Here is a 25,383-nt window from a genome sequence, read left to right as displayed (position 1 = left end):
CAAAGCCTATGTAGATGTGATTAAATTGACAGTCTTCAGGTGGGGACAATTATCCTGGATTATCTGGATGAACTCTTCATGTAATCACAAGTGTCTTTTAAGAGTGAGGCAGAGAGAGATTTGACACAGACAGAAGACAAAGAAATAATGTGACCATGGAGGCATAAAATGGAGTGATGTGGCCACAAAACCAAGTATGTTGGCAGCCAAGAGAACCTTCAGAGTGGGAGTACCCTGCCAATACCTTGATTCTGGCCCAGGAATACTTATTTCAGATTTTTGGCCTCCAGAACTGAGAAAAAATGATTTCTGTTGTTTAAACCCACCAAATTTGTAAGAGTTTGTTACAGCAGCCACTGGAAACTAACACAAGAACTGAAACCCTGTTTTTACACTGCCACCTACAGGCAAACCCTCTGGTTCCCAAGTCAGAATCAATCTCCGTAGGAATTAGAATGATGGCCACAGAACTAAGTTCAAGGGCATTATTTCCAAGTGTGTAGTAGCCTGGATAGAAAAATCAAACAGCCCAAACATGAAGGAAATGGGGACCCACAGGCTGAGAACACTCATCAAATTAGAATTAGAGAGGCATCAAAGAAGACATAGGCCAGGAGTAACCCTAAATACCCATGTTAGCTTCCTTTAGATGTTCTACTGAAAGAAAAGTTGGTTCTTGAACTTCTTAGGGCTAATCCCACAAGATGGAAACAGCTGATTGTTCCTGAAGTGGGAGATTTCTATGTAACAGCAAACTAGTGAGGTAGGTTGGATGGATGTAGTCACATGCATGCATTGCCGGATAAACATACAAGTGGCAACATAAAAGTAGAGCCCTGGTTGCATGTGACAGAGCTTTGGCTGTGGCTTTGACTGATGCTATTCAACATGTATCAATAAGCGTCATCAATACAAAGACACCAGGATAAGATGTAGATTTTGTCACCCAGGGCTATACGTCTTTCCGTGACAAAGTATAGTGAGTTAAATCAGATTGAACTTATAGGAGCACCGTGGAGATATTGGGGGTTCAGTGCCAGACCACCACAATGAACCAAACATCGCAATAAAGCAAGTCAAATCATTTTTTTTTGGTTTCCCACTGCATATAAAAGTTATGTTTACACTATATTGTTCTCTTAAGTGTGCAACAGCATTATGTCTAAAAAAACAATGTACATATCTTAATTTAAAAATACTTTACTACTAACAAATGTAAACCATCATATGAGCTTCCAGCCGGTTGTAATCACTGATCATAGAGCCATATAACAAATCAAGTAATAATGAAAACAGTTTGAAATACGGCAAGAATCACCAAAATGTGACATAGAGACATGAAGTGAAAGAATGTTGTTGGGGAAAAAAAATGCCACCAATAGACTTGCTCAACACAGGGTTGCCACAAACCTTCAACTTGTTTAAAAAAAAAAAAGTAGTATCTGCAAAGCACAATGAGGTATGTCTATGCCCATATTAAAAAGTGTTAAACTGATCAGTTATTAAGGAAAAAGAGGTATTTTTTTCTCATAACATTCACCAAAATAAGTTGTTAGATGAATTAAGTACATAGTTGCAAAACACTGAAACTACTCAAATACAGTAGAAAATACAGGTGAATTTGGTATGAACATGGACACAGAAGGCCTTTCTAAGCATAAAAGATGGAGTGATGTCAGTAAGATGGCAGGAAAAATGGTTTGTTCAGTCCCCTTCAAAGAAAGACCTTCCAGCAAGTATCCACAGACAAGTCACCTTTGTGAGAATCCCAGAACCAAGGGTGAGGCTCAACTACCCCTTCGGCTCACAAAAGAAGAAAAAAAATGCATTTGAAGAGTAAAAGAAGCAGTTTCACTTTGACCCGATCACCCCTTCCCAAAGCCAGCACAGCATGGCACCAAAACGTATCCCTAGGACCTCTGGTTTCTCCAGTGAGAAAAAGAGCCCAAGGGGGGGCATTCAGCTTTCTCAGTGTTACAAGTGCTTCCAAGAATGCCCACCTCAGTCTCAGCTCACAGGGATCACTGGGGAAATAAATGGGGTTAGACCTCCAGGTATCAGGACAGAGAGGAAAAAGGAGCTCATAGCACCTAAGGCAGGGATCATGGTGAGCTGTAGTCCTGCTGGGGGCAGGACCTGACCAGACATCTTGGCCAGTGTCTCTTCCCATTTGCAGAACCAAGACCATGAACACTCTGGCAAAAGAGCTCAATAGGCTGGGTCTGGGTCCCCAACCAATGGTCCCTATAGACAGAGACAATTTTATAGTCTGCCCACACAGGGGAGGAAGTGAGCAAACCCACCCAATGGCTGAACACTGCCTCTGGCCCTACCTGACCGGGAAGCCTAATCGTTGAGCCCTGAAAGGTCCCACAGCCCAGGTTATGACCCCACCCAGACAGGGAGCCAAGCCAGTAGCTCTTCCCAACTGTTGAGCAAAGACTACAGCCCTGCCTAACCAGGACATATGAATAGTGACCATGGGCAGCCTTAGAGCTCAACATACAGTATTGCCTGGACACACAGCATAGCCAAATGCCCTGGACGGCAGTGTAACCCAGTCCACAGCCCTGCCTGATTGCTGACCACAGCCTGAGGTCCCACCTAATCTCAAAGTGGCCTTACCTCAATGCTGAGTCAAGCCAGGGGCACATTTGGATGGGGAGCACAAGCTGGGTCCTCACCCAAGCGGGGCCAGTTGCAGAACCCATCCTGCAGCCACACCTAAATGCAGAGTCCATCCGGTAGCACTACTCTGCTGGGGAACACGGACTGGGACCCCAGCCAACCAGAGGTGAATGCTGAGTGCAGCTAGTAGCTCCACGTGCCCACGGAGCCAAACCAACAGCCACTCGACCAGGGAGCCAGCCAGCAGCCCAGTTTGAAAGCCAAGCTGAGTCAGCAGGCTCACCCAATCGCAGACTTTAGCCAGAAGCACTCCCACCTTGACGAACAGACACTAGCCTCACCTAATTAGAGACCCTGACAGCAAGCCTCTCCTACCCACAATTACTACCATCTGACCCATCCTAGCCCAGAGGTGAGCTATTATTGGCTTAAAAGAGAATGCTGAAATTCGAAGATAGTTTATGTATACCTCATGGCAACAATGGAGAAAAAAACCTGTAGTAGATTAAACAAAACATTGAGATGAGGAATCAAAGCAAACCGCTACAAAAGTCATTATATCACAAAAAGCAGACAGCAAGAGACAAAGAAAACAGCACAAAAGAACTACAAAACAGTCAGAAAATAATTACCACAATGGCAATAGTAAGTCCTTACCTAGCAGTACTTTACCTATCAATTACTTTATCATAGGTTGATGAAATTCTCCGATTGAAAGACTTAGGAAGGCTGAATGGTTAAAAAGCAGGAAACTAGATCAAACAATATGCTGCCTGTGGGGAAACAGGTTCAAGAATTCCTTACACTTAAGGGTTAAAAAAAGCTTAGGGCAGAAAGCTGCCCCCACAGGATGAAAGCACCCAAGGTTAGTGAATGAGACATTATAAAGGGATCATGAGTAACTTGTTACAGGAAACTACTTTCCATCTGGCGCCAATATACTATCGTGCCCTGATCAGAACTCCAAATGCCACTTGCCCTCCAGACCCTTAGCTTCTCACACACACAAGTTATTGATTACTATCTGATTTTCTTCACGTCTACCATGTGTGTAAGATCTTGAGGGCTCAATAAATACGGAGACAGAACCCCTGTTTGGGGCTCTTGTCTTCTCCCAGACATTGGCCTCTCTCATATTCAATTCTGCATCCACTCTCTTGCTGGACAAGAAAGAACTCCAGACTCATAGTCTGCGACAGTTGTCTACAAGAGATTCACCTTAGGTTTAAGGACTCACATAGGCTGGGAGCTAAGGGATAAAAAAGATTCCATACAAATGGTAACCAAAAGAGAAGAGGGGTGGCTATACTTGTAGCAAACACACTTTAAGTTAAAAATAGTCACAAGAGACAAAGAAGGTCATTGTATAATGATGAAAGGGTTATTAATTCATAAAGAAGACCTAACGATTGTAAATATTTATGCATCCAATAGCAGAACACCTAAATATATAAGGCAAATAATAACATAACTGCGTGAAGAAATAAACAACAATACACTAATAGGGACTATTATTATTAATATTCTACATCCAATAATAGATGGATTACTCAGACATAAAATCAATAAGAAAACAGCACTACAGTGTTATGTGAGTATATATATGACTGTATATAACACTTGACTATGTAATGTGACTATACATTATTTGAGTTAACACTATATAGTGTTAATAGAACAACACTATAGACCAAACAGACATAGCAGACATATACAAACATTGTATCCAATAGCAGAAGAATGCATATTCTTCTCAAGTGCACACAGAACATTTTCTAGGATAGATCATATGTTCAGCCACGAAAAAGTCTTAACAGATTCAAGAAAATTAAAATTATATCACATGTCTTTTCTGACCACAATGGTATGAAATCAGATAGCAAAACAGGAGGACATTTTGGGAATCTACAAATATATAGAAATCAAACACACACTCTTAAATAGAGCAAATGATGGATCAAAGAGGAAATCAAAAGGAAAATAAAAAAAACATTGATAGAAATGAAAATGGAAATACAACATGCTAAAATTTATGGGATGTGTTAAAAGCAGATCTAGGAAGAAAGTTTACAGTTATAAACACCTACGTTAAAAAAAGAAGGATCTCAAATAAACAACCTAACTGTACACCCCAAGACCTCAAGGAACTTGAACAAACTAAGGTTAAATTTAACAGAAGAAAAAATAATTAAGATTAGAGCAAAAAGAAATGAAATATAGAATAAGGAAAATAGGACCAACTACGGGTTAATTTTTTTGAAAAACTAAACAAAATTGACAAACCTTTCACTCGACTAACCATGAAAAAAGAGATAAGACTCAAATGAATAAAATGATCAGTGAAAGAGGAGACATTACAATTGAAGTCACAGAATTCCAAAATATCAAAAGAGACTACCACAAACAATTGCATGCTAACAAATTGGATAATCTAGATGAAAGTGATAAATTCCTAGAAACGCACAATACACTAAAACTGAATCAAGAAGAAACAGAATATCTGAACAGATTAATACTGAGTAAAGAGATTGAACCAGTAATCAAGTCTCCCAACACAGAAAAGCTCAGGAGCTGATGGTTTCAATAGTGGGATTCTACCAAACGCTGGTGAATTTAAAGAACTAAAGCCAACACTTCCGAAACCCTTCCAAAAAACTGAAGAGGAGGGAATACTCCCATATTCATTTTATAAGATCAGCACCATCCTGATATTAAAGCCATATAGACACTAAAAGACAACAAAACTATAGGCTAATATTCCTGTTGAACATAAATGCAGAAATTCTCAAAAAAATACTAACAAATCAAGTTAACAGCACATTAAAAGGATTATATACTGTGATTAAGTGGGATTTATCCCTGGGATGCAAAGAAGGTCCGACATAGTCAACAAATGTGATATACACGTTAATATGATGAAGGATAAAAATCCTATGATCTTCATAATACATGAATAAAGCATTTGACAAAATTCTTTGGGAATGAATTGTGTCCCTCTCTCGTCTCAAAAATAAATAAACATTAAAAAATATTAAATTATAAATCAAATGTTTCAAAAATATATAAAAATTCTACCCTGTTTTTTTTTTAATTCTTAGGACATAATCTGCAATGTGGACAAAACCTGTATATTGTTCAGGAAAGACTAAATTTGTGCATAATCAAAAGCAACTCATAAATCAAATAGTGAGGAAATGAATTAGTGAATGATGGTACATTCATTTAATGGAATACTACTGGCTCATTAAAAGTATTGGTGAGGAGCGCCTGGGTTGCTCAGTCGGTTGGGCGGCCGACTTCGGCTCAGGTCATGATCTCACGGTCCGTGAGTTCAAGCCCCGCGTCGGGCTCTGTGCTGACAGCTCAGAGCCTGGAGCCTGTTTCAGATTCTGTGTCTCCCTCTCTCTCTGCCCCTCCCCCATTCATGCTCTCTCTCTGTCTCAAAAATAAATAAGCGTTAAAAAAAAATTTAAAAAAAAAGTATTGGTGAATAGTTGTTTACAGATTGTATATAAAATTAAAAGCAGATTAGAAGACAATATGGTGATTTTTATTAAAAATGCATATACACACAATGCTTTTATCAGGATGGTTTAATTATCATTGATGTGGTTTATCTTTCCTACCTATATTTAAACATTTTCCTACAATAAAAATGAATTTCTTATTTTGTGGTAAAAGGAAAAAATTCTTGTAGAAATAAAAAAAATTAAGAAATTCCTAAGAAATTAAGAAACTCCTAAGGGAGTCAGTACGTGGTCTTTACCCAGAGTAATATCTTAGTTTATTTGTACTATCCAATAACATCCAAAAATAGAGATTCCCCTCAGGTATTATTAAAGACACATACCCAACCAGGGGCACCTGGGCGACTCACTTGGTTAAGCATCCGACTTTGGCGCAGGTCATGCTCTGGCAGTTGGTGAGTTTGAGCCCCCCGTTGGGCTCTGTGCTGACAGCTCATAGCCTGGAGCCTGCTTTGGATTCTGTGTCTCCCTCTCTCTCTGCCCTTTTCCCGCTTGCACTCTGTCTCTCTCTCTCTCAAAAATAAACACGAAAAAAAATTTAAAGACATATGTACAACCAAGATAGACTTGAGGACTTGATAAGATCTTTTCTGAGCCTCCCAGTGGACCTCTCTGTCAAGCAAGTAACCCTTCCCATTACACATTACACATCTATTCATGTGTATGTCAGTTCCATGTGTGATTAAGTTTTCTATTCTCAGGAAATACATGCCTAATATAACAAATTGTGTGCCCTAACCAGGGCTACCCCTGCATCTTTCAGGCCATAAAGTTCTCTGGTGTTTCTTCTAGAGTATGTATAACAATAATAATTCTGTGCAGGAGATAGAATAAAAGTATATTCATTACATTTTAATGTAGTCAAAACATTTATTTTTTTTAATGTTTATTTATTTTTGAGACAGAGAGAGACAGAGCATGAGCAGGGGTGGACAGAGAGAGAGGGAGACACAGAATCCGAAACAGGCTCCAGGCTCTGAGCTGCCAGCACAGAGCCCGACGCGGGGCTCGAACTCGTCAACTGCAAGATCACGACCTGAGCCGAAGTGGGACGCTCAACTGACTGAGCCACCCAGGCGCCCCAAAACACATATTTAAAAAATTACACAATTAAAAAGCATTTTTAATTTCTGAATGCATTTATAACCATGATGTAAAATTATTTTATTATTAAACAGTGATTTTTGGTAACAACATCATACACTGTATGATGAATATATTCTTCAAACTTTACCTTGTATAGCAAATATACTACCTAACCATTATATATGTTATTTTAGGTTTGGTTTACAGGTATTATTTTCAGCATAGATTTTTTCTTAAATTCCATGTTTTTAAGGCACTGTAGTCAACTTTTAAAAATTACTTATCAAGCTAAAATACACGGAATAAAATTACACTTAAAATGATTTAATTCCCTTAATTAACACAAATTATTAATATGTATGCAAATATAAAGAATAGTTGCTTAACTCAAGTACAATATAAATAAAAGCAATTTTGCTTGTGCTTTAGGTTTGCTTCATACTCAAGTCCTGTGGTCACACTGCCAGAAATGCTGTTTCCCACAAGGATTACAACAGTTAAAAGAAAATAATTACAGTTAATTTAGATTTTGACTGCACTTTTATTTTTATTTCGGCAAAACTGTTCCTAAAGCCTTGTATTTAACCATTATTCTAGATTTATAAAACTGGATCTTTTAGAAATTATGTTGAGAGAGTGTTAAGGCATCTAAATTGGCCTATAAAATACTAGCTTATCTTCTTACCAGAGAAGGCTCTAAGAAAGCAGTAATTCTGGTATTGAATGTCTAAGAGATTAAGGCTTTGAAAATTGTTATTGTTGCAGAGCAGAAAACATTAAAATATTTTCAGTCTCACTGAACCTTTTATTCACATTTACATCCAGCACTTAGATACATTATGATATGCACAGTTATGTCACAGGGACAGTTTGCATTATTTATGTGGCTTTTAGTTTATAATGAGGTTAACTCTGCACAAATGCATAATACATACAGGAATGTAGGTACATTTGCAACAGTGAGGACTATAACTCATTTCCACCTGAAAAACAATGACAAGTGTTGTGAAGTAAAAGGAAAAATCTAAGAGAAAGTACTTCTACTTGACAAAGAAAACACTGAAGAAATTGTGTTCTATACATAATCTGCATTTTTAATGAGATAGTTCGTATTCAAATAGTTTCTCAACAATCTGTAAGCAAACTCTAAAATCTAGTGTGTTTTAAAGTATCTGTCTTTTCCATATAGGCAAAAAGGCCTGAGAAAAAAATGTTGGGTATTAGACAATGAATGAGGCAATATAGAGGGGGCCTTGAAATTATGTCTTCTAGACTGGGGGAAAAATTTCTCGCACACTATTTCTCAATTATAATAGTTATTTTGCAAGACAAAAATCTTATTTTTAAATGCAATTCCCTTAGAACAATGTTTTTCTTTCTCCTGAAACATTTTGTCCTATTTTTTTAACTAGTCACTAGATTTAGAGAAAAATGAATCTGCTCTGAACAAAACTGGAAAAGCAAAGTGAGAAAGCCATCCTGTCTTTCAGCTGTGCTTACAGCTCAGAGCCTGGAGCCTGCTTCAGATTCTATGTCTCCCTCTGTCTCTGCCCCACTCCCGCTTGCGCTCTGTCTCTGTCTCTCAAAAATGAATAAATGTTTAAAAAATTGGTAATGAAATATATATAATATTTTTAAATTTTTAAATTTAAATATAGTATAAATAAATTTATAAATTTAAATATTATTTATCATTTATAAATAAAATATGTTAATTTTTTTTAATTTAAATAAAAATTTTAAACAGACTGACAGTGGTCCCTGATCACCATTTTGAGAAACTTCCCTACGTAAGGCATCTATGAGCACAGTTAGAAATCACCAATGTAGAATAAGCACCCATATTCCCCTAGACGTCATCCCATATCAACAGTGAAGTGTGGAGAACTTAATTATGCCTGAAGGGATGATTTTATATTCCTGATAAATCTTAATATTAAACCTCATTCAACCAACAGATGGGCATTTAGTCAAATAAATAGGTATGAGAGCCACGAACTCAAAACTTTGCTCTCCTTGCCTTCTAGTAGTAAAAATCAGTAAGTTGAATCAAAGGCTTTTTCCAGGACACAAAAACAATGATAAATTTATGGTACTTAGCTACGAACCAATTTATTTATTATGGTAAAATGGCCGGGCTAAAAGACTAAGCCAATTAAACTGATTCTAGAGGTAAGAGTCCAGAAGTCAGAGATCATCTAAAACTACAAATGGGGAGAAATCATCACACAACAATTCTAAATGTACAATATCCTAAACATATTTAAATCTCAATTAGCTACAAAGCTCAGGTGCTAAGTGATCAAATATCTTAATCCAATGTTAAGCAAATAACAATTAAAAAAAATTCTCAGCTGAGTAGGACTAATGTTTTTGCTAAGTTCCCTAGTAGTTCCTGGAACAAGAATGGATATATACTCACTTTTCTTCTGCTTTTCTTTTCTTTTTTTACTATATAATGTTTCTTTTTTCAAAATACTAAGAAAATAACTTTTCAATTAAATGTTCCGTTACTGTGTAAGTTAAAAGAAATGGAAATTTTACCCATACCCAATCTCAAAAAACAAGCAAATTGCAATTGATGATATTTACAATGAATGAATTTTACTTTATTAAGTCACCAGAGTATAGCTGAGAATAGTATTATTTCTATATGCCTTGATTTCAATCCTGTGAAAAAATCATGCTTGCTGCCTTTATTTGGGCCCTGCTGAGCAAGGTGAAGAAAGAATCCACTCATCAAGTCCTGTGCCAAGGCCATGACTACATATCCCCAGCCGGAGAAGAAGAGGTGTCTTTTTCTAAGTCATGTCAAAGTGTTGAATAAACCAATTGTATGGAATGGTGTTAACCCTCCCCAAGGTGAAAAATAAAGATGTAAACCCCCCACCCACACTTTTTGTTAGACCGCAAAGTTCACTTCAGATACTGAGATACAAAGCTTACTGGTTCATTAAAGTCTGAAGGCAAAACAGCAGAATGTCACTTGGAACATCCGTTTATGCGTGAAACACACACATTAAGATCTGAGTACACAATGAAAACTTCCCTACATCATCCCACACCACCATAACTTTTCTAGACTTTTTATTGCCTCATTAACATGTCAAGTGAGAGAATATTTTGAAATATAATAATGTGCTCTTTTTCTTTTGCACTTGTTTATGAATGATCTTCACCAACCTGAGCCTGAATCAATCTTTGCCACAAGGAAAGCTGGGATCACAGAATGTGAAGACGTAGAAAGAACTGGTGCAGAGCTTTTTGATTTTCTTTTTTTTTTTAAGTTTTTATTTATTTTTGAGACAGAGAGAGACAGAGCATGAACAGGGGAGGGTCAGAGAGAGAGAGGGAGACACAGAATCGGAAGCAGGCTCCAGGCTCTGAGCCATCAGCCCAGAGCCCGACGCGGGGCTCGAACTCACGGACCGCGAGATCGTGACCTGAGCTGAAGTCGGACGCTTAACCGACTGAGCCACCCAGGCGCCCCAGAGCTTTTTGATTTTCAAAATCGGTCTTGAAAACGATTTCTAACACAATGGTCTTAAAAACCTGGCTTTAAATTTCTGGAGCCACACATCTGAGAGAGAAAAGCATTTTCTAAATTAGAAAAGCTTTCCTTTAAATGTAAAAAATAAAATTTGGAAAATAGAGTTTGGAGATTTACTATAGGCCAGTGAGCAGGCTGGATATTTGGTGCATAAAAACTATTTCTTACGACAAAGTGAAAAAATGTCAAACCTTCCCTGGCTGCACAAAGAGCCTGGAGAAGAGAGGAGAAGTCTAGGGGAGATACAAGCTTAGGGACTGCTCCCTTCTCCTGATTCATTGTCATGTGGAACACATCTATTAAACATTATCTGATTATTAAATATTCTCCTTTAAAATATATTTAATTTTGGGGCGCCTGGGTGGCTCAGTTGGTTAAGCTTCCGACTTCGGCTCAGGTCATGATCTCGCGGTCCGTGAGTTCGAGCCCCGCGTCGGGCTCTGTGCTGACAGCTCAGAGCCTGGAGCCTGTTTCAGATTCTGTGTCTCCCTCTCTCTGACTCTCCCCTGTTCATGCTCTGTCTCTCTCTGTCTCAAAAATAAATAAAACGTTAAAAAAAATTAAAAAAAAATAAAATATATTTAATTTTTTGCTTTGCAGCATATAAGTATAAAGCATAAATACATAAGTTCTTATCATCAACTAATTCATTCAACAAATAATTATGGAGACTTTTTATATATCAGTCACTTAGAAATAATGCAATAAAAAGGGAAGTCACAGACCCTGCGACACCTCAGAGAATGTGCAGTCTATTGGGGGTTGCAGGGAGGGGAGAGACAAACAAGTTAGAAGCAAATTACATTTCTGTGTTTATAACAAGCTACCACATTTCTATGTATACCTTTCCCACATACAAGTGAGATTCTAGTCTGCCTTTTTCTTTATGGAAATACAGATGATTGACTCAGTGTGGTTTATTTGCAGGTGCCAGAGAAACTTTCTGAAATTATCCTTTGCTTTTTTATTAGAAGCAGCCCAAGGAAAATTTGTATACTGAAATTTCCAAAATTAATCGCCAACTGTCAAACATGATCAAAACACTTGGTATTCATATCTGCTACTATATATATACTTTGGGCAACATGGCTGCTAATCCTGAAATCGAATGATAGTAAAACTGGAACCATTTTAACAAAACAAAACCACAAAAGAGAACTCAGAAAATCAGAGTGCAAAAGTCAGCCCAGAAGATATTGTAGCTCTCCTTGAGTACCAGGTCACGTTGGGCAAGGCAACGATGGACTGGCAGTGGACACACCATTAGTTTTCTTTGAAACAGAAGCCACAGAAGTGGAGCTCATGAAACTTTAACTGCAAAGAGGTTTGAAGGTACAAAGGTTTTTAAAACATTCTTGGTAATACAAATGGGGATCCCTTTGTTGTCTTCGGTAGTCCTTCTATGAAATCACTAAAAGGAAAGAATGAAGGATGGGATCTTAAGGAAGTCAGCACTCAATGTATCTGTGGACTCCAAAACAGGTTAAGGTATGAGCTATGAAGCCTTGGAAACAAAAGACCAAAATAAATGAAGATCAAAGACTGGAAGAGGAGGAAAAGGGTTAAGGAGAAAGATGAGCTAGAAAAGGAGGAAATAGGGAAAACAGATTTGGGGCACGGGGTGGGGGGAAGGGGAGAAAGGAAAGAGTAGATAATTTTATTCTTTTTAATTAAAAAAATTTTTTTTAAATAGGCTCCATGTCTAACATGGGGCTTGAACTCATAACCCTGAGATCAAGAGTCACATGCTCTACCCACTGGGCCAGCCAGATGCCCCAGATCATTTTGAACAATATATTAACAGTGCTTTTCAACGAGTGGTGATACTACAAATTATTTTTCTTATACTTTTCTCAAGTTTCTATGACTTTTACAAGAGTATTTGCAGCTTTTTTTTTAACTAAATAATTGGTTTTATTTTCAATTTTATATGAAAGAGTGCACGTAGCCCACTTACTCTGTAACTTAAACATTCATCTTTATAATTGCAATGGCTTTCGGTAAGGTGGTATGTCAGGAATTTGGGAACTGCTTAACACACAGTTCTTAAAAGACATGTTCAAAATATGTAGTCACTTACGTTGTATGATCCACCGATGGCCTGTGATTCTCTTCCCCATGATGAATACTGGTTCCATTGCCAAGTCCCCACCTGAATGTGTTTGAATCTCGAATTAGATTTTCTGGGATCGGCTGGTACCATTCACACAGGCTTCCTTTTTCAAAGCTGCAAACTTTCATGGCTTGAAGAGAAAAGAACAAAGACAAGATGAGCGAATCACAATAAATGTGTCAATAAATGGCAATTTCTACCTGTATCAAGCACTTTCTTACTGTTGGGTTTCTTTATTATCATTATTATTATTATTATTATTATTATATCATTTAAGCATCATTAAAATAATTAGGCAAATGATTTGTATAGTTACTAGCAGAGTTTTAAAGAAATCTGCGTGTACTATATTCAAATATCTATAGTAGCTATAACATGGGAATAAATGCAAAAACTAAAGAATTTGATAAGGAGGTGAGATTTCAGTCAGGTCCTAAAGCAGCAATCTAAGCATTGGCAGTTTCTTCTCACATAATACCTACATTGCTTACACGACCCAAGTTCTGGTAAGTCTGTTCTGTAACCACAGTATTATTATAGAGCTAAACTTGACTTTGGTCTCTGAAGGAATTAGTCCAAATTCCAAACTACTCAAGTTCCAAGCAATAATATTTACAATAACTTCTATATTGGACCTCTTTCCTTGAAAGTTCTCAATATTCTTGTAATGACTATGTTGTAATATCACATGAAATTACAAGTCCACTGATTTTTGAAATACATAGGTTGTGTGCGAAATGTTTTCTTCCTCTTTCTCTCTGAACATGTTCATGTGCCTTTTGGTCTGTCTTAAATTATCCACTGTTCTTGTGTATGCCATAGAAGATGTAGTGGACACATCAGCTTTTAAATGGAATTAGCAGTGTTAGCAAATCGCTGAGTTCATGATTTAGTGTAAAGTTTGAGAAGGAAACACTCCATCAAAAATAAAAAGTGATTTTTAATCTTGACATTCAGGTGTGTTATTTAATTTCTGACGTTAATATTGATCATATAATTACATTTATCTTATGAAGAGATTTAATTTTTTTTTTCAACGTTTTTTATTTTTGGGACAGAGAGAGACAGAGCATGAACGGGGGAGGGGCAGAGAGAGAGGGAGACACAGAATCGGAAACAGGCTCCAGGCTCCGAGCCATCAGCCCAGAGCCTGACGCGGGGCTCGAACTCACGGACCGCGAGATCGTGACCTGGCTGAAGTCGGACGCTTAACCGACTGCGCCACCCAGGCGCCCCTTATGAAGAGATTTAAAATTCAGTAGAATTTTGTTTTTCATATCATTAAAAAAGAAAAGAATCACTGTTGTTGTTTTTTTTAATTAGAAGGCATAAAGTTTCAGTCAAGCAAGACAAATGAGCTCAAAGATTTGCTGCAAGACACTGTACCCAGAGTCAACCATAATGCATTGTACACTTGAAAATTTGTTAAGAGGGTAGGTCTCATGCTGTGTTTTTTTATACACAATAAAAAAAAACATTGGAAAATGTAAGACCATAACCGGCAGATTTTTAGTTATAGTTCATCTTACAGAAAGATGGTGGAGGCAAGAGCATATAATTTGTTCAGAATTTAATAATTCAGTTCATGGGTATTTAAAATAAATAAATAAGGGGCGCCTGGGTGGCTCAGTCAGTTGAGCGTCTGACTTCAGCTCAGGTCATGATCTCACGGTTGATGAGTTCGAGCCCCGCGTCAGGCTCTGTGCTGATGGCTGGGAGCCTGGAGCCTACCTCGCAGTCTGTGTCTCCCTCTCTCTCTGCCCCTCCCCTGCTCGTGCTCTGTCTCTTTCTGTCTCAAAAATAAATAAACATTAAAATTTTTTTAAATAAATAAATAACACCATGCTTTTAAAATAATAATTTAATAGGAGCCCTTCAGTCAGGACATTTGAAGAACTTTCTCAAATCTTCCCACCCCATCATAAATTACATTACTAAAATTACAAAGTTGAACTAAGAAGAAAGTCAGTATTCGCTAAAGGCATTCATTAATTAACTAGATTTTGTGTAAACTTTTAGAAACGCCAAAACTTATGTACCATCCTGAGAGGATGTTGTCTCCCCATGAGGAAGTCTGAATACTACACAATCTTCCATTACTTTATCTTCCATCTGCAAAGCGTAGCCTATATTCCTCGCCAACTTGAGTTAAGGGTTAAGAACCTCTTATCCACGCAGTGAGTTAGCTTTGATTTTATGAGTTTTGGGGTCTAGATTAATTTATTGTATATTTGTACATTAAAAAGCATTTCTCTTCTTAAATTAAGTATGAACCTTAATTGACTTTGTAAGTTTTAGAATTTCTTGACAATGCTGACAGAAGACAAATTACAGTTTCAGCTATACTCTGTATTTTCTGCATGGCCCGAACCCTTAATATCATCAAGACACTTGAGAAATATTACAGTAAATTCATATACTATCCAATATACAGTAGGGAAGGGGAATCATGGGAAAGTGTTCACTCCTTCTGCTCTATCTTGTGCTTTGTCCACTCAGACACAGATTAATTTTTCTCCTCTAAGATTGTGTCTTTGCTAAGAAGTTCACTCTTAAATTACAAATTTGCCTTAAATGCCATGGATTGGCAGATGCCAATAAATGAAAACCATCTTTCAATGAGACACAGGTACTGAAGCGTTCATTTGTATTGGTTCATATGAATTCTACACATTTAACATAGTATTCATTTTATATTTTGGCAATGGAAAACTTGGACAAATTCATCTAATTTGAGGGTTTTATAATACTTCCACCTTAAACATTCCCATTTCACGAGTGTGAGGAGTAGAAGAGAAACAAACAGGGATGGATAGAAAAGAACTAGTAAACTGTAGTCTTGGAGTCAAGTACAGTCCATGAAACGAGTGTTTTTAATCTTGGGGCGCCTGGGTGGCTCAGGTGGTTGAGCGTCCGACTTCAAGTCAGGTCATGATCTCGTGGTTTGTGAGTTCGAGCCCCACGTTGGGCTCTGTGCTGGCAGCTCGGAGCCTGGACCCTGCTTCGGATTCTGTGTCTCCCTCTCTCTCTGCTCCTCCCCTACTTGTGCTCTATCTTTCTCTGTGTCTTAAAAATAAATAAATGTTAAAAAATTAAAAAAAAAACAAGTGTTTTGAATCCAAAAAATTCAATTTAAAAACACTTACCTCTTGTTGAGCAGCACAGAAGAATGAATGCTGATTCTTCTACTATAATTTCCTATATGAATAGCTTTTATATTAAAACCTGCTCTAAGCCAGGTTGAAAATTTGTAACTAGGACACTAGGCCATGTTACTTAGAGATTATACTAGTACTGTCTGTTTTGTGGCTATATTTAACACAAAATAGGAATTCACCTACCACAGAATGCTTCATCTGAATGGTCAGGACAGTCATATCTAAAATCACAGTTCTGGATTTTTTCAACACAGTGACCACTGGACCTGCAAACAAATTCACTGTCTGTACAGTTGTGTGGAGGTAATGTGACTGGAGCTGACATTTCAGGTGGAGTTGGGAGGTCCACTGGCAAATTACCTTGATAAGAGATAACATACAGGCATCATTTAGCAGGTTTTTCATGTAAGATTTCACACAATAAGCTTTTCTACAGATGTTTCACATTCAATATTATGAAGAATGTTTGGTGGCCTTTGGCGATATGCTGAACTTTATGTAAGCATGTAAGTTGGAGTTCTAGGTCTTAGCAATAACAAGTAGCTGGATATAAATAGATGAAGGTACAGATGGAAATTACAGAAAAACTACTCAAAACTTGCTGAATAAATGGAAGGCTCGAGGGCAGGGCTAGGATCACTGGGAACCAAGGGAGTCTCAGATGCTAGCATTAGGAACCAGAGTCAAGGCCTGGTTAAACCTTCTAGGCCATTAGGTAAAGAAACTTTGTTCTTCCACCTGCTACAATTAATCCAACATCTCCTCACCCTGTTTCAAACGTCTTCAGATATTCAGGATTCAAAGTTGCAAGAGAGAACTAAACCAGAAGTAGTCACCTGGATGTATTTACATAATTAAGGTAATAATGTATGACATTACAGAACTTAGAAGACATTTATAGAATTTACACAGCAAGTTAGTCCATCAGCATTTATTAAAAACACCCTGTGCCACGGACATGTAGGTATAATGCATTGAAAGCCAAATATGCCATCATGGCTGTAAAATAACTTACTGACTAGTGGATAAGGCACTTGGGTAAATCTTTCATTATGGTTCCATGGGATATGTTTATGATACAGATTATGACGCCATGGGGGGAAGAACGACACCTACCCTTTTACTCCTGCATTCATAGCACAATTCCCAGACCACAGTACATGGTGGGTAGACAATCACTGTAGAATGAGTTAAGAGACAGGTGGAAAGATGGATGAATGGATGACACAGTAAATGAACAGATGGACAAATGGAAGACTTCCAGAAAAGTAATGCTTAAGTTAAAAGTTTTTAGCTTTAAAGGATGATGAGTTACTGCCAAGATGAAAAAAGGTACAAGGTCTTTTTGGATGATAAGAGAAGATTTGTGTGAAGGCAGAAAAATATACTGGCCTGTTGTTTTTTGTTTCACAAAACTGTGAGAGTTTGGCACAGAGAACATCTCGTGATAGAGTAAGAATGCATAAGATAGTCACTAGATGTGGAACTAGACAGTAGACAATTACCACATCATAAAGGGCTAAGTGGGTCCAATTTAGGGCTTGAAATAAATACAAAAACTGGTAGAGAAATGCCAAGGTATACAATTTCCACTGTAAGAAATACTTTTCTAGCATTAGTGTGAAGAATGATTTGCAGGTGGTTCTGACACAGAAGAGAAGAGTGAATCTTTTACTTTAATCCCAGGGAACTAATAAACCAAAGCACAGGGTTTGGAGAAAAGAGCAGAGACCTGAGCAATATCAAACATCCGGTACCCAGAGGACTGGGGATTCAGGTGCTATTGGGAATCTGAGGAAAATCCAATAAGTAGTACTTTCTTTCTTAGCTCAAGTTTTGCAGTAATTAAGAGCTAAGACTGAAGCAGATGGGAGATCAAAATATCAACTTGTTATGATAATGATATTGGTAATGATATTGATGAATGATAATGATTGATAATGAAATTGATAATGATGAAAATGATTTATACCTATAGACAAGTGGTCTTTTAACGTATAAAACTCATGAAAGAAACAGCCTAGGTTATAACCTGTGCTGAAAACTTCCAGCTCTTCCTGTACGGAAGCTTACCATTGAGAACTACAGCAAGAAGCGAAGCAGATTTCATGCCCTCTTTAGCTAACTAGCTCCAAAAAGAAAAGAGGAAACTAAGAGAACAGGTATGCATGTCCAGGCCTTCCTTGCAAACTCAGCAATCCATTGTTGGTTTTCCACAACTGACATTAGGATTCACTCTTGGGTTTCATTATACCCTTTTCCTCCCTCTCATCTATTCTATATTTTCTTCTTAATTTTGACAGTCATATTATGTCTCCTGTTCTATTTTTCCATATTTGGTTCCTCTCATCTGGAGATTTCTCTTTTTTAAGCTCAATTTAACATTTAAATAAATGCGTGTTTGACATTTCTAGGTGTATACAGTATCGTAGTGTTCAGATCACCTGGTCTGCCATATTATTAAAACCAGTTGTCATATTTGCATTCTTAGGCCTGATTTCAATTTAAATGAGGTAATAGTTCCCCTTAAGAAGATATCATGAACATGAGTGGATGTCTTAGAAAAAGATGGTTGATGAGCCAATGCTCAGGATAAACAGAGACAGCTCATTTAGTCTATCAGAAGTGAGCCAGGAATGATAGGTAAAAGGACCAGTACTGTTAAAAAGAAATTGGAAGATCCTGAAATTCTTTGTCCTGTCCTCATTATTCCTTGTTATTCTGCCAGAATGAGTACATCTTAAAAACCAAGTAAGTCCAATATGTTTGTATTTAAGAGTAAACAGAGGAAGTGTCTCTTACTCCTGAGCCAAACTTTGGAAACGGTGGTGTTTATATAAGTATGGAGTTGTGTGTGCCTGATTCCTTGGCATCTGGCATGCACAAGAAAAACAGAGGCCTGAAACATCGTTAGGCCAAGACTCAGTTTGGAAACTGAGGCATGCAAAGGATTGCAAGCTTTCTGACACATTCTCCGGCCTGTGAAGATGGCTCAGACTTTCATCTAACGACCATGAAAGTCAACTTGTTTTACTCTGCAATGACCTCAAGCAGTATTTCCTAAAGTATCATACTCTAACTCAGGGGATACTAGAAATTACTTCATGTAGTATATGGATAAGTTTTGTTAATTTTTTAAATATGAATTTTGAACAATTTTAATAGTGAAACATATCTAGAACAATAAGCCTATCTTAGTTTGGACTGCTATAACAGAATACTGTAGACTGGGTGGCTTAAACAACAATTTATTTGTCAGAGTTATGGAGGCTGAAAGTCCAAGATCAGGGTGACAGCATGGTTGGATTCTCGGATTCTGGGTATGTCCTCTCATGGCTTTGTATACTCATGCAGAGAGAGAGAGAGAGAGAGAGAGAGAGAGAGAGAGACAGAGATAGACAGAGAGAGAGAGAGAGATCTTACGTCTCTCCTTTTCTAATAAGAGCACTAATCCCACCATGAGGGCAGCACTTTTCATGACCTACTCTAGTCCTAATTACCCCTAAAAGGTCCCACCTCCAAATACCATCACATTGGGTGTGAGGGCTTCAACATATGAATATTGGGAGCCTACAAACATTCAGTCCATTGCAAAAGCTATGACAGTTATTTTTAACCTATAATTGCTTAAAAGGCTAGAGTTGATGGCAATGATAGAGTTCAGTGTCTTTGAACAAAATACCACAAAAAACTTTGCATATTAAACAAAACTGCAAAGGTGAAATGTAAATGACTGAAATTTACACTAAGAAGCAGAGATTAGTCTGGTTTGAGCTGATCTTCTTCCACATCCCTAAGCCACAGGGAAACCAACGCACCTGTGCACCTGTCCTCATAGGTAGATGACTCAGGCTCCAGAGGGACTCAGTATTCTAAGTTCTTGCTCTGTGAATGCTTGTAGCAAGTATACTTCGTGCTACCCTAATGTAATCTTTCTGATAAAACAGATTTTCCATTTATTTTATATGAGACTCCACTCCCTACAGCCATTCCCACATTGGTAATTAAGAAAATAAAACCGGTATTTTAACACTTCTAGTCCTTAATAAATTATTGCCAGCTTCAACGTACCATAAATATGTGAACTTTTTGACTGATATGTCTAGTTGATCTTCATCTATCTCCAGGGAACAATGTCTACGGTTTTCCTGGGACTTCTGATGGTAAGATATATATTTAATTTAAAAAATCTAAAAGTCTACTTGAGGTTTAAACATGATCAATCTTCAGAAAATTTAAAAATCTGAAATATCTCCAGGGTAAAAGTGTATTTTTTTTTCTTTTGCACCGAACACAGTAATATAGTCCTACCCACAAGGCGAAACAACTACATTCAGCATAAACGTACTGAATGTCTGTATAAGGTCTCCTTTCCAGGAGTAGGTTTTGCTAAAAGTTAGCTATTCTTTGAATAGAATTTATAACAGCTATGTGATACACTGTTTGCCACATATTTTGGAGGTGTCTTTTTTCTCGTCTGCAACAACAAATCAGCTCTTTAGAAACACTGTTGCTTTCACCCATGCATTCAATGAAATTTTCTAGGTGGTACAAAGTATTTGCCATCTTTACAGACACTATATTGTATATCAAAGTGACTACAAATAGACTGAAGTAGTAGTTGAACAATTTTCAAGCTAAAAATCTAAGTATTTTAACAGCCTTGTCCATTTTTGGTATTTAGCATTTCTCTCAGATAAAAGATGACAAAACTGTAAATTTTTAACTTTAAAATAGATTAAGTTACTTAGTTGTCCAATTTCATTTTCTAGAAGCACAATTAAAATACTAAATTGAATGGACCACAGGCTTTGGCCAACTTTTTTCCTATATATTTTCTATATATTTCTGTATATTGCTAATATTCCTATAAACTTCCTATATTTTGCCAGACTACTCCAAACATGCTAAAACCAGAATATTTAAGACTGCAATCATGAGTGTCAAATTTCTTGATGTTCCCTTGAAGTCTTTTATCAAACTGTAAATATTTCCAATAATTTGTATTTTTTCGGGGTATGTATTGTATTCCCTTTAGAAAAATATGGTAGAAAGACCTTAACACCAGTGCTTTTATGGGATGTATTGTTCTGAGGCAAATGTAACAAACACACCAAGCAGCTTAATATTATAAGGTAAAAAGCTGCTGGTGAGATCTTAAAAGTGAAGACAAAAGTACCCATACTTTTTCCCTTGCCTCTTCATTCCCACTGAAACAAACATTACTGTTTGCAGAAAGAAAGGAGCCCTCAACAAGCACTTATAGATAAAGCTGATGAGACATTGAGGTTAATGAGGAGGGATGCCAAGAATTCAACCAAATCAATCAGTTTAACAACGAAAACAACCAAAAGCATTCAGCGGGTGGGAGAAGACATCAGAAAAATTGTGCTGAAGCATCCTACGGTTACCTTCTCAGTTTTAAGCCATCATCAGTTGCAAGACATGTCGCTGACTTAGTAACAATTTGCCTGAGAGAAATAAAACACTAAAATCTTGGGATGCTGATATTCATTCTAATAATTGATATTTGTAGCAAGTAATAATTCTGATAATGTGGAAGTCTAAATTTTTAGAATAGGATGGATGAAAAGTGTTTGGGCAGTGTTTTTCCCAGTTTGTAAGCAGTATGTTGTGAAGCCATGTAGTTACGGCTTTAGTTTTACAAATAACCCAATTATCTCATGAATAACCCTTGACGCAAGATAGAAAACTGTCATATGTGTTCTTCTGAAGGGAACACTAGTCTTGCTTTTCTAATGTAGTTTGGACAAAAGAAGAATGCAAACAGATAATTCTTTGGATTACTTATATTTAAATCTGAATGTTGTCTGGCAACAATTCTTACTTAAGATCTACTCTGAAGATCGGATTCAAAGTGAGGGGATTTAACCTTGCCATCATTCTCCATTATTACGTACTCTGGAAATGAGTGACATCATCATACACTGATGCCAAAAAATTCACAGGATTCTATTGCATGGCTAAGTTTGTCTACTTTCCCTAGAAATGTGATTAACCTTGCCTAAAAAGTCTTCTCTCCAGTATCCTCCTGGATTAGTTTTAAAACAAGAATCTATATTCATCAAAGTATTGAAACAAAGAAGGTACAATCCATAATAGAGAATGGATTTGAAAATTAAGTTAGAAACAACCAGAAGTTAGAAAAGGAGAAAGAGCTGACCTGGAAAAGCGCATAATTGATGTTCTGGGAAAAAGTGAAAAGAACCTAATTTATAGCATACATACTTTGGGGGTAAAATTAGTAAAAGTTTGCGGTTAAAAAGCTTACCATTCAAGTCAACGCTGCTCTGAACCAAGGTAACAAGGGGAAAAAACAGAAGAGATGGGAGAAATATTTTGGAGACAGGTCAGCAGGATTTGCAAGTGAGCAGTTTTAAAGGGAATGGCAAAGAATGCTGTGGAATTTCAAGCCTGGGTTGCTAAAGAACAGTGATGTCATTAGAAGGAACAAGAAGGAATGAAGGAAAGAGGTTGATTTTGAGGGAACAGGTAAAAAAGAAATAAGTGACTCCTTACGGTCACTTTGAGTATAAAATAAAAGTTGTAGGGAATGAGCCAATCCACACACTGGGGGATCAGGTCAATATTTTGCATCTGTGTGTATGTGCTTTATAAGTTTTTGCTTTATTTTGTTTTATTAGCCAAGGAGGAAAAATGCTGTAAATAAATCATCAGTTTATATTGAAAACAAATCAACGTCTGTAAGTGAATCTGTAAGTGCTGATCCCATGTCAGCTAACAGGAGAAAAAAAACTGGTAATCATCAAGAGCAATATTTTTATTGACCATTTTTGCTTTTATTTTCATCTGATGGCAAGATTACATCAAATTCCTCTATGAAACCTATAGCTTCAACAGGCTTTGTGGTTTCAACCCAATGTTTCTTTTGCTATGAAGCCAATGTTAAAACCACACAGTTCAGGCAGCTTTTTAAAGTCCATATTTTTCTTCCAAAACTTGAACGAGAAAACCAGGACTCATGGTCTGTAACTGATATTTCTCATCTCTGCCCCTAGGTCTGGCAGCTCTTCTCCCTTTCCTTTGGAACCATTGGTCACAGAATCTAATTATCAAGATAACTGGAGTAGCAACAGGATCAACCACAACTTGTTTTCCCTTTCTGTATTCTTTCATGTTCCCCTCTGCCACGGGGGTCACAGTGATGCTCCATAAGTTCAGAGTTGGAGGCCATGTGGGAAAACCCTGGTCACTAAAACCAAACACACTTAAGTGAAACTCCCATTCTTTCCCTCAACTGGGTATTTTCATCCAGGTCTCTTGTGCGGTTTAATTGTTCGTATCTATAAAGTAGAAATTGTATTGTCTTCCTTTAGAGGTTAGTGTATTTGATGTGTGGTATGCCAGTGGTTAGCACTGTGGTCCAAAGAAGCAGATGTACTTTGCCACTTTCTAGTTAGGTAGCCTTGGGCGGATGATCCCCTTCTCAGCTTGCTCCATAAAACTGGGATAACAGAAACATCAATCCTATCCAACATTTAATATCTCTTCACCTGCAAAGGACTAGACATTATTCTAGACTCTTAAAAGGTTAGAGGATTATATAAGATGATACATATGAGTGGTAAACTATATTATTGTGCCATTTATCAGCTCTCGCTCTCTCTCTCATAAGGACCGTCTGTATTCCCTACCCTTGCCAAGCTTCTTATTGTAGAGGATGCTTCCCCCTCGTTAGGCTTGCCCACATGACTTGCTCCAGTCACTGGACAGGAGCAGACATAATGCATACCACGTCTCACCAGAAGCGTTAAGTGCGCTTTCTTTTTTCCCACTCTTCTGCTCGACAACAAAATGTCAGATAAGACCCTCATCCTTTAGCTTTGGTCCCAGATAAACACAAGCAACAGAAATACACAGCTTGAAGCTCGCTTTATAGATTTATAAAGAGCTATGGACAAGAAACATATACTCTTTCCATTATTGTTTTATGCCCACCCACATAGTTGAGAGCAAAAATTAAATGCTTGTAGTTATAAGCCACTGAGCTTTGGCTTTCAACAAATCTGGCATATAACAGAATCTTGCACATAAAAATAATTAATATTCTAGCAATAATAAACTAAAATACATACCAAAGGCATATAAAGTACTTCAAAAGATAAAAGCATCTATCTATCCACCCATTTATCCAACAAATGTGTATTGAGTAATATTACATGCCAGATACTGTTTAAGTTTCTGGAGATAAGGCAGTGATCAGATAAAATTCCTGCCGTCATGCAGTTACCACTGTTGGGGAAAACAGAAATAAAACTATAAGGGTGATAGGTGTTATAGAGAAAAATAACACAGGGGAAGGAGATAGAAAATGTTAGACAAGGAAGAGACTGTGAACTGTATATGTGTGTGTAATGTAGTGTAGTGTAGTGTTCAGAGAGGTCTTTACTAAAGAAGAAACTTTGGGGCAGATCAGAAAGAAGTAAGGAAGGGACTCAAGTGCATATCTGGGTGCAGCACAATCCAGGATGAGGGAAAAGAAGGTGTAAATGCCCTGAGGCACAAATGGACTAGAGTGTTGAAGGATTAGCTAAGAGGCCTTGTAGTGGAGAGAAGTCAAGTGGAGGCACAGTGGTAGAAGGCGAATTCCAGAAGGGATGAGGGGACCAGTCATGGAAGCTACTGCAGAAGTCTGGCTTTGGCTCTGAAGGTGATAGGATGTTATAGGTAGACTCTGAAGACAGGATGACATGGTCTTATCTAAGTGTGAAAAAGATCATTCTGCCTGCTGTATTGAGAATCGATTATACAGTTCAGGGGTAAAAGCAGAGATCATCTAAAAGACAATCTAACAATCCATGCAGAGACGATGGTGGCTGGCACTAAGGGAAGAGTGCTAAGAAGTAGTCAGCTTTGGATATATTTGAAGCTAGTGGCTAACCAGATTTGTAATGAAAGTAAGCAACTAGAAAGAGGCTGTCATTTACTGAGAGAGGGAGGCATGGAAGAATGGCAGGATCGAGTGGCCAATTAGTAATCAAGAATTTACTTGCAGCCATTGAGAGATGAGGGTAAATTGTTGAATTCTGATCTCCTTTTTGCTGGCTTTATCCGGGGAAGGATTTGGCTTTCTGCAGAGCTCTGTGGAAACCACTGCACAGAGGAGTTAAAGCCATTAAACCTGCCAGGATGATGAGATAGAGGAACAGAGCTGAGTCACATGTACACAACTAAGACAACTGGAATCGGCCCCCCGATGATGTCTGGGAGAGGCTGGTGCCCTTCTGACCGATAACACTACAGTGATGGCTCAGGGATGAAGGTGAACTTTTCAGCACT

At 37.6% G+C, this 25,383-nt stretch overlaps 1 protein-coding gene across 1 annotated transcript in view; it reads right to left on the bottom strand.

Moving 5' to 3' along the window:
* Positions 1-25,383, bottom strand: part of MALRD1 (MAM and LDL receptor class A domain containing 1) — a 774,784-nt gene that overhangs the window by 504,511 nt on the left and 244,890 nt on the right. The window contains exons 20-21 of the mRNA XM_042948257.1: positions 16,246-16,422; positions 12,872-13,034 (exon numbers count right to left, since the gene is read on the bottom strand). Of these exons, the coding sequence (XP_042804191.1) occupies positions 12,872-13,034; positions 16,246-16,422 (340 nt within the window). The remainder of the gene's footprint in view (positions 1-12,871; positions 13,035-16,245; positions 16,423-25,383) is intronic.

The sequence above is a fragment of the Panthera leo genome, chromosome B4 (assembly GCF_018350215.1).
Source record: "Panthera leo isolate Ple1 chromosome B4, P.leo_Ple1_pat1.1, whole genome shotgun sequence".
NCBI lineage: Eukaryota > Metazoa > Chordata > Mammalia > Carnivora > Felidae > Panthera > Panthera leo.
The sequence above is the reverse complement of the archived record's forward strand: the minus strand, read 5'-3'. Positions and strand labels throughout refer to the sequence as shown.